Source organism: Melanotaenia boesemani, chromosome 7 (assembly GCF_017639745.1).
Source record: "Melanotaenia boesemani isolate fMelBoe1 chromosome 7, fMelBoe1.pri, whole genome shotgun sequence".
In the NCBI taxonomy this organism is placed as follows: Eukaryota; Metazoa; Chordata; class Actinopteri; order Atheriniformes; family Melanotaeniidae; genus Melanotaenia; species Melanotaenia boesemani.
Window position 1 is genome coordinate 38,238,812 of NC_055688.1, and position 12,579 is coordinate 38,251,390.

At 39.9% G+C, this 12,579-nt stretch overlaps 1 protein-coding gene and 1 long non-coding RNA gene across 2 annotated transcripts; both read left to right on the top strand.

Moving 5' to 3' along the window:
• Positions 1-893: 893 nt before the first annotated feature.
• LOC121642631 lies at positions 894-2,660 on the top strand. The gene is made up of 3 exons (XR_006010932.1): positions 894-913; positions 2,439-2,489; positions 2,587-2,660. It is a non-coding gene; the product is annotated as an uncharacterized LOC121642631 (long non-coding RNA).
• Positions 2,661-5,394: 2,734 nt separating this feature from the next.
• On the top strand, positions 5,395-11,665 carry LOC121642808. The gene is made up of 5 exons (XM_041989760.1): positions 5,395-5,544; positions 6,581-6,736; positions 7,258-7,350; positions 8,188-8,412; positions 11,594-11,665. The coding sequence occupies exons 1-5, from the start codon at positions 5,440-5,442 to the stop codon at positions 11,663-11,665; spliced, it is 651 nt and encodes a 216-aa protein (XP_041845694.1). The 5' UTR covers positions 5,395-5,439.
• Positions 11,666-12,579: the final 914 nt, after the last annotated feature.

The following is a 12,579-nucleotide window of genomic DNA, read 5'->3' on the forward strand; positions in this document are numbered from 1 at the left end:
GGCTCCTTCCCGGCCAGAGAGGTGACATTCCACGTCCCTAGAGCTAGCTTCTGCAGCCGAGGATCAGACTGCCAGGGTCCCCGCCTCTGGCAGCCGCCCAGCTCACACTGCACACACCCCTATGGCCCCTCCTGCAGGTGGTGAGCCCACGGGAGGGGAGGGCCATGTCACCCTTTCGGGCTGAGCCCGACTGAGCCCCATGGGCAAAGGCCCGGCCACCAAGTGCTCACCTCTGTGCCCCACCTCCAGGCCTGGCTCCAGATGGGGTCCCGGTGAGTCACATCCGGGCAAGGGAAACCTGGGACCATGATTTGTTGTCATTATAGGGGTGTCTTGAGCCGCATTTCGTCTGCTCCCTCCCCTAGACACCTGTTTGCCATGGGTGACCCTACCAGGGGCATAAAGCCCCTGACAACAAAGCCACTAGGATCGTCAGGACGCACAAACTCCTAGAGATGGGATTTATGGCTCTTTGAAGGGAGCCGGATCTTGAGGAGCCGTTCCTTTCAAAGAACCATTCAAAAGACTGACTCGTTCTCACAATATATTAGAGAATTTCACAATATATAAGAATGACAAACAATCAAAATATGTACCTACACTGAAAAAAGGGGAGAAGTGGGGTTGTGCAATTTACAAATATTAAGCTGGTATAAATAACATGAACAATTTATGTTTCCTTTCGAAACATCTTCCAATCTTGAGGATCATACTTAATTTTTAGCGGTGTCACTTCAGCATATTTAAGTCATGTTGATACCAAATGAAATAGTTATGTTTTGCCTCTGCCCCTGAATTTGGGCAGCGTGAAACCCCGTCTGCCAAGAAGCATGCCTCCAGGGGATATTTTGGAGTCTGCCATTTTTTACCACTGATGTTGCAAGCACCTGCACCTTGGAGTCACCTGCAAAAGGTAAAGTTAATTTCCTGTAATTACCGTTAGGAAGTAGGAGACATCGCTTCAAAATGCTTGTTTTCACGGAGTATAGTTTTTTAATCTGTTATTATTGAGTAAGTCAAAGCTAATGCTGGTGTTAGCCATTGAGCGAGCACTGCCTATGCTGTTCGCTCTCCGCCCGCTGCCCTCAGCGGCCAGGGCACTACAGTGCGACCGTTTTTGTCGCATATGCGAGTGAATATTTTGTTGTGCGAACGAGGGGGGAAAAATAGGAGCACTTGTGCGAATGACTTCTCCTAACACAGCCTGCTAACGTGATGCTCTGTCCGTGACAAATCCCGCTTAAAATATAACAATTTTTCCCACTACTCTAGTAAAAGAGTAAAAATGACACGGTATGAATTCTCAAAACATCACAAAAAAAGATGCGCGCTACGTGCCATTCAGAAAATGTCTCAATTTCTCCTAATTGCTCATAGCAGGGCTCATGTGTATCCAGTAGCCTGATTGATAGAGTGAGAGCTCTTAATACAAGATCTTTGAACCACAAACAGCAACTAGTTTTGGGTCCATGTCCACATAACGGACACACAGCTGAATGCTGCGGACAGACACTAACTGGAGTTCGGTCTCTGCATCCGCTGTGTTTTTATGATGTAACTCATGATGATCAAATCATGAAAAGGGTGCACCTGCTTGTTAGTTAGCTAGCTAGTTAGCTACTGTCTGCTAACGTAAGTCCATCTAATATTGACGGGCTGATAACTTTGTGGGTTAAAATACACAGTAAAAAAATATTATTATAATTTATTATCGGCTCTGGGAACAGAATAGAATATAATAGAATGCCTTTTATTCTCATTATACACATATGAAAAAAGCATGCAAAAGAAAAGCAGTAACAGTGCAAAAAAGCAGTATAAAAAAGATAAATAACAGATCTAAACTATAAAAATATGTACAAAATAAACAGAGGTGCACACTCCTGAGGTATTTGCAGGTATAAATATGCTGTATATACAGTACATGTATATAGTGTTCAAGTCTGAAAATATATTGCACTGAAATTTCAGAACATTTCAGAGGTGTTTGTAATGAAATTTAATTTAACTACATATTGTCCATTTTAATGTTTTTTTCTGAGTATTTTTTACTTGTATACATACATGTATACATAATTTTGATTAGTATGGTGTAGGTTTTGACTTCATTGTTAAAAGTAGAGCCATGCCAGCAAGGAGCTGTCATTACGCATAACTTTTCTGCAGAGAGAGATTAATTTTATGGCATTAACCTCAACCAGTGCAAAGAAATCTAAAAAATTAAATTCAAGAAGGACACATTTGTCCTCATGTGGGACAAAGGTTAAAAGTTATCCCATTATCTCTGTTAACATAACATTAAAAACATTAGATTCCATAAACCCAGTAACCTTAAACATTTATCTGTGAGCCAATTAACACATGGTTAAGAATCATACAGTATTTGTTATGAAGTTTGCATGTGAATTCATAATTGCTGACTCTTCTTTGTATTCCAGACTGCTGCCTTTCCTGTCGGTATCCACCAGTGCAAAGGCTCTGTAGTACAGGTGAGTAGTATAATCTACACATTTTACTTAAACTTCACATAACTTACATAACTTCAACATAAAGACTCAGACTAATTGTTCTTTTTCTTTTTTGCAGTATGTGGCAGTGTAAAGCTTGTTCTGAATCAACTACAAGTAGGAATGAACTTCTTTCTCACTATAAACTTAAACATCCACACTTTGGACGCACCACCCGTTACCCCTGTACGTATTTAAGCTGCCCATGCTCATTCAAAACATGGAATGCCTTAATTGTTCACCAGAGTAGGGTTCATTCCACTCACACAGCTCAAAGACAGACAGAGCACATTGTATTTTCCTGTCACATATGCGGCTGTAAGGCTTTATCAACAGAAAGAGATTTCTTTAGTCATATTACCACACATCTTAGGCGGAATGAGAATGTTCCCTGTCCGTTTTCAGATTGTTCATTTCAAAGTAATATTTATGGCACATTTAAAAGTCACAAAAGCCGTAAACATGCACCCCATACCTATGCTGACTTAAAGCCAGGTATAGTCAGAAAACTAGCAACTCAACCAGATGTACAATCTTCTGATCAAGAGGAAGATGATGGCGTAGAGGTTTCTTCTACATCCTCTTTAACAGATATAAACACCCAAGCCAGAGAACTCTCTGGTTTAATAGAACAACAACTTGGAGCTGCTCTATTAAAATTAGAATATTTGGTCCATGTCCCTGGAACAGCCATTGACGAGTTTTTACAAGAGCTACACCATTTACTCAGCTCTCCAACTAACACAGTATCTAAAAGGTTGGTCAGTGACATACTTCAGAGCAACAACATCCAAGTAGACGAATCCATTATAGCAGATATTGCCACAGCAGTTTGCTCAGCTGCCCCTGTGCTAAAGGCTCTAGAAAAGGGTGGACCTTTAAGTACTTCATATCAATGCAGATGTTATTATAACCAAAAATTTGGAGTTGTTGAACCTGTTACACATGTTTTGAATGCGAAAGAGAAGCATACATTTCAGTACGTGCCAATTTTGAAGTTTTTTCAGCAAATTTTGAGGAGCCAATCTATAGTTGAGAAGGTTTTAAAAAATCATCGAGGAGCACAGCATACACAACCTAATGAGTTTTTTGAGTACAAGGCCCCCCAAGATGGTTCTCACTTTCAAAAGAACAGCTTTTTGAATAATGATGAGTTAAGAATATCTCTAGGCCTTTATGTTGATGACTTTGAGACATGTAACCCTCTTGGCACCTCCAGAAGGAAGCACAAGCTGTGTGCAGTATATTGGATCTTTGGTAACCTACCACCTGGGTCCCACTCATCATTATCATCCATCTATTTGGCGCTACTTGCCAAAACTGATCATATCAAAAAGTATGGCTATGCAAAGACATTCAAGCCTCTCTTACAGGACCTTAAAATCCTAGAGGATCAAGGGGTATACATCCCATTGTTGGGGAAAAGTTTGAAAGGTACAGTTCAGACTGTGGTAGCAGACAACCTGGGAGCTCACAGCCTAGCTGGATTTCAGGAAAGCTTTTCTGGAGACTACTACTGCCGACAGTGCACAGCAAAAAGTTGCGATGTTCAACATCATTGTGTTTCATCAGGTGTGTTTGGCCCAAGAACAAAGGAGCAGCATGAATCTCATGTAAAGTCTGCACAGGAGACAGGCAAAAGTGTATTTGGAGTTAAAAGAGGGTGTATCTTGTCAGAACAGTTGAGTTTCTTTCATGTAGTTGGTGGCTACCCACCTGATCTGGCCCATGACCTTCTTGAAGGAATTGTACCAGTAGAGCTTGCTCACTGCCTTGCACACTTTATATCTCAGAGTTTCTTCAGATTGGCTGACCTTAACACAGCCATACGGACCTTTCCTTTCAAGTTGATGGACAAAACTAACAGGCCAAATCCAGTACCAGAAAGCTTTGAAAGTCGTAAATCCATCGGAGGAAATGCTCATGAAAACTGGGCTTTGTTGAGGTTTCTTCCGTTTCTGATAGGGCATTCTGTACCCGAGAGTGAGCCAGCCTGGCTTGTGCTCTTGGATTTGAAAGAAATTGTAGAACTTGCTGTCGCACCCATACATACTGATCAGTCTATTGCGTACCTTGAAAGTAAGATTGTTGAGCATAGGCAAAGATATCAAGAGCAGTTCCCTGGCATCAAACTTCTGCCGAAGCATCACTATGTAGAACATTACCCTCTCATGATCCGTGCTTTTGGTCCTCTTGTCTGTCACTGGACCATGCGCTTTGAAGCAAAGCACAGTTTTTTCAAACAGATTGTTAAACATACCAGCTGCTTCAAGAATATACCTCTGACGTTAGCATCAAAACATCAGCTGATGATAGCGTTTCATGTGAATTCTCCATCTCATGGTAAACCTCCTCTAGAGGTGTCTGATGTTTCTACAGTCCCAATAAATGTGGTAAAAGATGAAATGGCTCAGGCTATTCAGCAGAGGTACCCTGACACAAATGAAGTACATCTAGCCAAGAAGGCATCAAGTTGTGGCATCACATACTGCAAGGGTATGATAGTAGTTCATGGGACAGAATCTGGGTTACCAGAGTTTTCAGAAATCTTTCAAATGTGCGTCATTGATGATAAGCTATTCTTCATCGTGAATTTGTTGTGTGCATGGTATAATGAGCACTACAGAGCCTTTGCACTAGAGCAATCATCAAAAACAATGAAACTTATTGCACTTGAGGAACTGATGGATACCTATCCTTTGAGTGAGTACCAGGTTGGAAGAAGCCGCATGGTAACCTTAAAAAGGCACATCATCGTTAGGGGTAAGATTTGACAACTTGGTTGCATTGAAATGGTGACATTGGAGGATCACAAGCACACTAAATTGCTTCTTCTTGTATTCCCCCTCTGATTTGCACACTGTCCATGATGGTGAAAGTAATCACTAAATCATACCTGTTCTGTTTTTCCCCCTCAGATTAAGAGATCATCATGTCCGCATTCAAAGTGTTAAGGGTTATCTTGGATGCTGAAAATTCTCAAAGACTGCTGTTTGAAGATGGTTTCCCAAGATCAGTTGATGAAGTGGTTCAGGAGGTAAAGAGACAGTGCAACCTCAACTATACCTTCAGACTTCAGTTTATGGATGAGCATTTCGGAAATGTGTTTACAAACCTAACAAGAGTGGAGGAACTCAAGGATAAGGGGACAATTAAAGTAATCCAGATTGAGAGTTCCCAGTGTGATGAGGCTTCTCTCAGTCATTCTGTAGTTCAGGCTCCTCTTTCATCCAGTTCAGTGTCAGTGTCTTCTGGGTCTATTGACACAGATATTCTGTCCTCTTCGGATTCTTCAAGCTCAAGAACATCGTGGCCAGTCAATTTTCCTGTGCCCCAGTTTTCTTATGATTCAGAGCTGAAACTTGACAGAGGTAATGCTACATACAAAAAAGATGGCACCCCTCTCATTCCTGATCCAAAACTTAAATCCAAAATTCTTGAGACCCTGGTGCAAGAAATTATCAAATACAAACTTTACTGCAGTGGCAAGGAATTCAATTCTGTGGCTGAGGCCCTTGTATCGAAGCATCCTTGCTTGAGAGAGAAAGGTTCTATCACCGGACATGCTGGATGGAAGGCCAGTTTGGCAAATAAGCTTGCCATGTACCGCACCCATCTGAGAAAACTGGGATGCACTGAAGTGACTATCAATTCCCTGAAGAACAAGCCAGAGGGAAAAGCAAGTCCTGCAGCTTCCATAAAGAAACCTCGGCGGGCAGAAGTTAATTACTGCCCCCCGCATCCCACTGGAGAATCTGATACAAGCCTGGAAAGACTGAGAGTTGAACTTCTTGATGATGTGACGAGGACAAACAGGGAAGTGGTCAAAAGGAAAATGGAGAAAACATTTTCATACAGGAGACGAGAAGTCGTTTCCGAGGAGCCAATGGTTCAGGACTTCAAGGCAAGATGGCCAGACTTCTTTCACATGAGTGAGGTTTGTGATACTTTGGCATGTTTCTTCAAACTATAAACATCAGCGATACATGTAACTGCTACAGTTTTGTTCCCTTGACTTTACATTGACATTTTTTGCAGTTTTGAGTATTAATGGTTTATCTGTGTGTTTTCAGATAAATGCGGAATTTAAGAGGATAACCACCATGCTGCTCCAGTCCAGATTTCTCTCCCAGCTGGATATTCAGACCGACAAAATGATCAAGTTATTCAGGAAACGAGGAGGAGTGATTGGAACCAAACTGAAGCACATCCTGGAAGAGATTGGGAAGGCAAGTGCCGATTGATTAACTTTATTATGCCCTACTAGAGAAATATGTGTCTATTTTGAGGTGCATTCATTATGTCTTTATATCAATTTAGTACAAACACCTTAAATAAGAAAATGTAAAAAAATTCAGAAAAAGTATTAACCTCTCATAATTTTATTGCAGTTTAAAGTTCCACATACAAATCTTGTAAGTTAAGGGACCCAGTATAACTTTTTCTTTTAATCTGACATCATCAAATTAAGGAAGAATGCCCCAAAATAAATCTTGCTACCAACTATTCAGATGGGTGAGCCACTGATGAAAATCAGTCATTTATTTGTGTCGCAGAAAGCAGTTCACTCTAGTTGCAGGGATCACTGAGATAACATGTTTTTATACAAAAAAATAATGCGTTCAGAAGAATTTTTTAATGAAATATACCATATCTTGAATATGTTAGATCCTTGGCCTTGTTGAGTCAAATAATTTGGAAAATTTGCTTAAGTTCCAAACCAGTTAATAAAGTAACTATCTCTTTCCAGACTGAGGACATTGAGGTTCTAAGAAAACTCATCCTAAAGGGACTGTGCATATATCTCCAGGAGGACCCAGCACACCTCTTCATGGAATACAAGGTGAGTCCAACTAATGTATTATTGAGAGCAGAATGTAATTACTTAACGAGGACAAACGTTTGAGTTGACAGTTTGAATCCATCTGTCGCAGTAAGAACAACAGGATGCACTTCAAGACCATCAAAACTATTGTCTCTTGTGCTTCTCCTCCTTTTGCTGTATTTTCTAAAGAGGGCTGTGATGGCTTTCTAGTGTTTTTTTGTGAATATAGTAATGAATGTGAGCTCTAACATCATTCCTTCCTCCTCCCCTCCCTCCCCTAATGTAACAGCTGAGCCGTTTATCTATCACTATTATGAACTTGAGAGGTGTGGTCAGCTCCTTTTTGATGGTTTGAAGTTTTTCTCCACAATGGGCCCCAGTGTCCTCACCATCATCAACTCTTCTCTGCATTCAGAGGTGTTTCTGTCTTACTTTAAACAGGCAACTGCCCAGCCACTCCTTCAGGAACCCAGCCTGGACCACACATCAATGCTAAATCTCAGGCCCATCTCCAAGACCTCATTTTAATAGAAGGTCCTGGAGAAAATGGTTGCCTGTTTCTTCTCAGATTTTCTTTAAGTGCTGTGAAACTCCTGACTAACTATCATATCATATCATATTTTTTCCTCTAGTTTTTGTTTAGGGTCTGGGAGGCCTCCTGACAAACTATTTATTTATTCCCACAGGTTCTACTTTTACATTTTTATGACATGTTAATTTAGACTTTGAAAGTGTTGATTAAGTGATTAAGTGTGTAAAGAAAGCTATGAAACCTTTCTGCTTCCCCTGCAGGTGGTGATTGGTTATATTTTGCTTCTATAAAACTGTATTGAAATTATTGTCTGTGTTCTGTAGAATGAAGACCATGCTGCAATCCAGGAGGCAATTGAGGACACCACGGTGGGAATTTTCATCATAATGGAAAGTGGCAGTGGTGAGGAAGAGGACATCATCGTGGTCCTTGAAGGCCAGGCCGTGGTGGTCGACCTACGAAGTGTTGGAGTGGCGGTTGCCATGCTGTTTGGCCTTATTTACAACTTAAACCTGGACTACCCTCCTCATCTTAGATACACCTTTGAGGTAATCCAGAAAGTTTTAATGGAGTTGGAAGGCAAAGTACTCTCAAAAACACATCTCACATCACATATCAATAACATAACCCGGTCAGCATATTTTCACCTTCGTAATATCAACCGCCTCCGCCCCTCCCTCCCCCCTCACACCGCCGCCATACTCGTTCACAGTCTTGTCACCTCCCGTCTCGACTACTGTAACTCCCTTCTGTTCGGTCTTCCCCAAAAAACTCTTCATAAACTTCAACTGGTTCAGAATGCAGCAGCCCGGGTCATCACAAGAACCGCCTCCACCCATCACATCACCCCTGTTCTGCAGCAGCTCCACTGGCTCCCCGTCACCTACTGCATCCACTACAAAATCCTGCTGTTGACTTACAAGGCCATCCATCACCTCGCTCCTCCCTACCTTTCCGATCTCCTCCATGTCTCCATACCAGTCCGTTCCCTCAGATCCTCCTCCTCCATCCACCTCATCGTCCCCCCGCCCGCCTTGTTACCATGGGAGCAGAGCTTTCAGCTGCTCTGCTCCTCATCTCTGGAACTCCCTCCCCCCAGACCTCCGTAACTCTGATTCTATACAACTGTTCAAATCCAAACTCAAAACACATCTGTTTAAACTGGCATCCTCACTGTAATATTTCACACTGCTTTTATTATTTTTTATGTATCCGTTAATTTATGAATGTATTTATTGATTTGTTTTACTCTTGTGTTTTATCCTGTAAGGTGACCTTGAGTGTCAAGAAAGGCGCCAACAAATAAAATGTATTATTATTATTATTATTATTAAAAAGGGCTCAGGCCTTGAAGATCCGACTCTTTGAGTAGAGATGGTGCCTTAAAAATGTTTTTGTGTGTTTGTAAGAGTGGGTTTACGTGGCATCTTGCTACTTGTTTTGCTACTGTTTCCCCATAAATAGCAAGCCCATCATTTCGTTTGTTTCGCCTTGTTAAAGAGCACCGTAATCAGGGGTTCATAGAGAGCACTTTAATACATGAAAGAATCAGAAAAATCTGATAGAAGACACCTTAAGAAATGTTCAATTAATCAGTATTTGCTGAAATCACAGTTTACATCACCTCTGCTAGGTGCCCTTATGCACAGTTTTTTAGGTACTTGGGAGGTTTGTTAAGATCAGGGCTCCAAAAATAGCCCCTCATTTTGTTTGTTTTGTCTTGTTAAAGAACACTGTAATCAGGGCTTCATAGAGAGCACTTTAATGCTCTCAGGGAGTGTTAGAAAAAACACCTTATGATATGTTTCATTTTGTCAATGCTCAGGTAATTGTAAATAAGTTAAAGAGATTCAACTTTTTGTTGAATATTTTTCTAGTTGTATTAATAAAAGGGTTGAACCTTACATTTGTGTTCAGTGTCCTGTGTTTAATGAATTATAATAATGCATGTGGTTCTTGGCAAATATGCTTTTTTGGACAAATCATCTGCAATTGCATTTTTATTATACAATTAAAATTATCTATATTTCTGTGAAATAATTGAGCTGCTAAAACATGATTTTATTGTTTTATTAAATGTGAACAAATTGTGGAAAACTGCATGATAAAATCATGTTTGTCTAATGTAAAATTCTTAGGTGTAGTGAAAAGGAAATATTCATTATGGTGTAACATGATTTTTTTATGTGTAATATTCATGTTGGCATAACATGATTTTATTGTATGTAACCGATGTCCATACTTTTTTTATGTAAATCCAACAGATTTTTTTTTTCAGTGTATTTAAAATCTACTATACAAGATTAAAAAATTATAGAAAAAACATAGATAAAAAAGGATAAACCTGAGCAGTCTGTGTAAATTCTAGTAAATGTTTTGGATAGAACTCACAGTATTTGTTTCCAAACAAAACTCTCTGTCCATAGATGCTTCACATGAATGGAGCGTGTTGGACATCAGACTTCGATGTCTGATGTTTCTTACATTTTACTCAACTGTACAATTTCTTATTTACTTATTTATTCATTTATTTATTCATTCAGTCATTTTTAGCTGGAAGGTGGCGGATTGGGCTTGGTGTGTGTGTGTATATGTGTGTGCGTGTGACTGTGTGAAAGATTTCATTGTTTTTATTCTTGTTTTTAATCATGTAAAGAACTTTGTGTTGCCTATGGCATGGAAAGCGCTTTATAAATAAAGTTAGATTTGATTTGATTTGATGAAAGCAGTGTCAAAAATTTGTATATTAAAAGAATGGCTCACAAAAGAACGGCTCACAGCTGTGAACCGGTTCCCATCGTTCATTTAAAAGAGTCTTTCAAAAGAATCGATTCGTTCATGAACGTCACATCTCTACGAACTCCTCCACCACGATAAGGTGGCGGCTCAGGGAGGAGCAATAAATCATGTATAAAAATCATGCATAGAAAAAATTATTACCACAGCTGTAACATAAGAAAATACAACTTTCTCAATTGTGAAGTCATCAGATTTTCTTGGACACATCTGGTTTATAAAAGACAGAATGGACGGGCACCTACATCATGAAACACCTATGTTTGTAAAAAAAAAAAAAAAATCCAGCCGTATCATCCAGGACATGGAGGGGACTGTGATACTCCCAAAGGATAAACAAAATTCATTGAAATGGTATTCAGAGGCTGTAAACTTGGAATAAATTACCAGTAATTATCAGGGAAATTAATAATTATTCATTATTTTAAAATAATCTTAAGCAACAACGTATAACACTGATGCTTATTGCTTCCTGTTATGTGTTATTATTGGAGATATACAGAAACATTAACTAGATGCATTTTTATCAGTAACAATGTGATATAAATGCTGTTGTCCATGTTTTATGTTTCTGTATCAAATGTATGTATGATGTATGTATGTATTTTACTGTTTAAGTTCATCAACCTGTCTAGAGAGCAAAAAGGGAAGTTGGCTATAACCAGCATATGAATGTGAAAATGTGCATTAATATGCCTGCTCCCTGTTCTTAAATAAACATAAATGTATTAAATAAATGAAAAAATAATAAAAAAAAATAAATATAAAAATAAATTAAATAATAAATTAAATAAAATGATAATGAAAATAAGAGTAAAAATGAACAAACAAATAAATAAATAAATATTAGCATAATTTAACCTGCTACTGCTGGTTCTCCTGCAGGAGGTAAAACATGCTGGATGGGTTTCCTGTTTCATGTCCTGCTCTCAGGCTGAGACGTCCTCCACCGTCACACCTGCCTCATGTTTCATCCCACGCAGAGAATTCAATCCGTCAGTTTGAAGGGAAAATCTCTTCCTCTGCCGGACTTTCCCATGAAAACATGGAAGCAGTAACATGCATGTTGTTTACCTTCCTTCCTGATCAGATGACATGGTCCATGCATGATCCCACATGGAAAGTCATTCAGGATCTTTAATACTGTGATTAAAGGTGAAATCAGCTAATCTCGTCTTTTATTTATGCTTCATCCTGCTATCATCACCTTCAGACTTCATCTCTGCCCATCAGCACATTCACACTTGTGGTTCAACCAACCACCAGAATGTAAATGGCCCTCCTTATTGACATGTCTGGGATGAGCTGCTTCCAGCTTTCTGGAGTCTAAATGTTTCCATATTCAGGAAAAAGAAGCTACTTTCCTTCCAGTAACGACCTCTGCAGTGACGAACGGCAGAATGGATCCACACTGCTGTTTTATAAACTACTGTATCAAGGCTTTACTCCTTGGCTTTGGAAGTAGTGCACAGTACAGCTGTAGGCAGAAACTGTCCTTTCCATTCTTGCATGCGTGTACAAAGTGACCAACTCTCAGGCTTTTGGCCCGCATGGCTCGGCTTTACGCTCGCATTGCCACCTGAACAAATCTCACGGCAATTAAAAGAAGCCTGGAGGCCGCTCCGTCAAGATGGCGGGTTAATTTTTATATTTTACAGGATTAAACCTGAGAGTAAGCCCACCATCAGAGAAATTCCTTAACAAATAATCATCCACACAAAAGTAGAAGTCATGACCCAGTATGAACCTACCAGAACCCTCAGGTCATCTGGATCCAGGTTCTTATCAGTTCCAGAGTCAGAACCAGACATGGAGAAGCTGCATTCAGCTTCTATGTTCCACATGTCTGGAACAAACTCCCAGAAAGCCTCAGATCAGCTGAAACACTCAGTTTATTTAAACCAGGTTAAAGACCCACC

What these genes read in the sequence shown, in the direction of transcription:
- LOC121642808 (XM_041989760.1), top strand. Translation starts at nt 5,440, where the DNA reads ATGTCCGCATTCAAAGTGTTAAGGGTTATCTTGGATGCTGAAAATTCT. An exon ending in TTGATGAAGTGGTTCAGGAG is followed by an intron (nt 5,545 to 6,580) that starts GTAAAGAGACAG and finishes GTGTGTTTTCAG; the next exon opens with ATAAATGCGGAATTTAAGAG. An exon ending in TCCTGGAAGAGATTGGGAAG is followed by an intron (nt 6,737 to 7,257) that starts GCAAGTGCCGAT and finishes ATCTCTTTCCAG; the next exon opens with ACTGAGGACATTGAGGTTCT.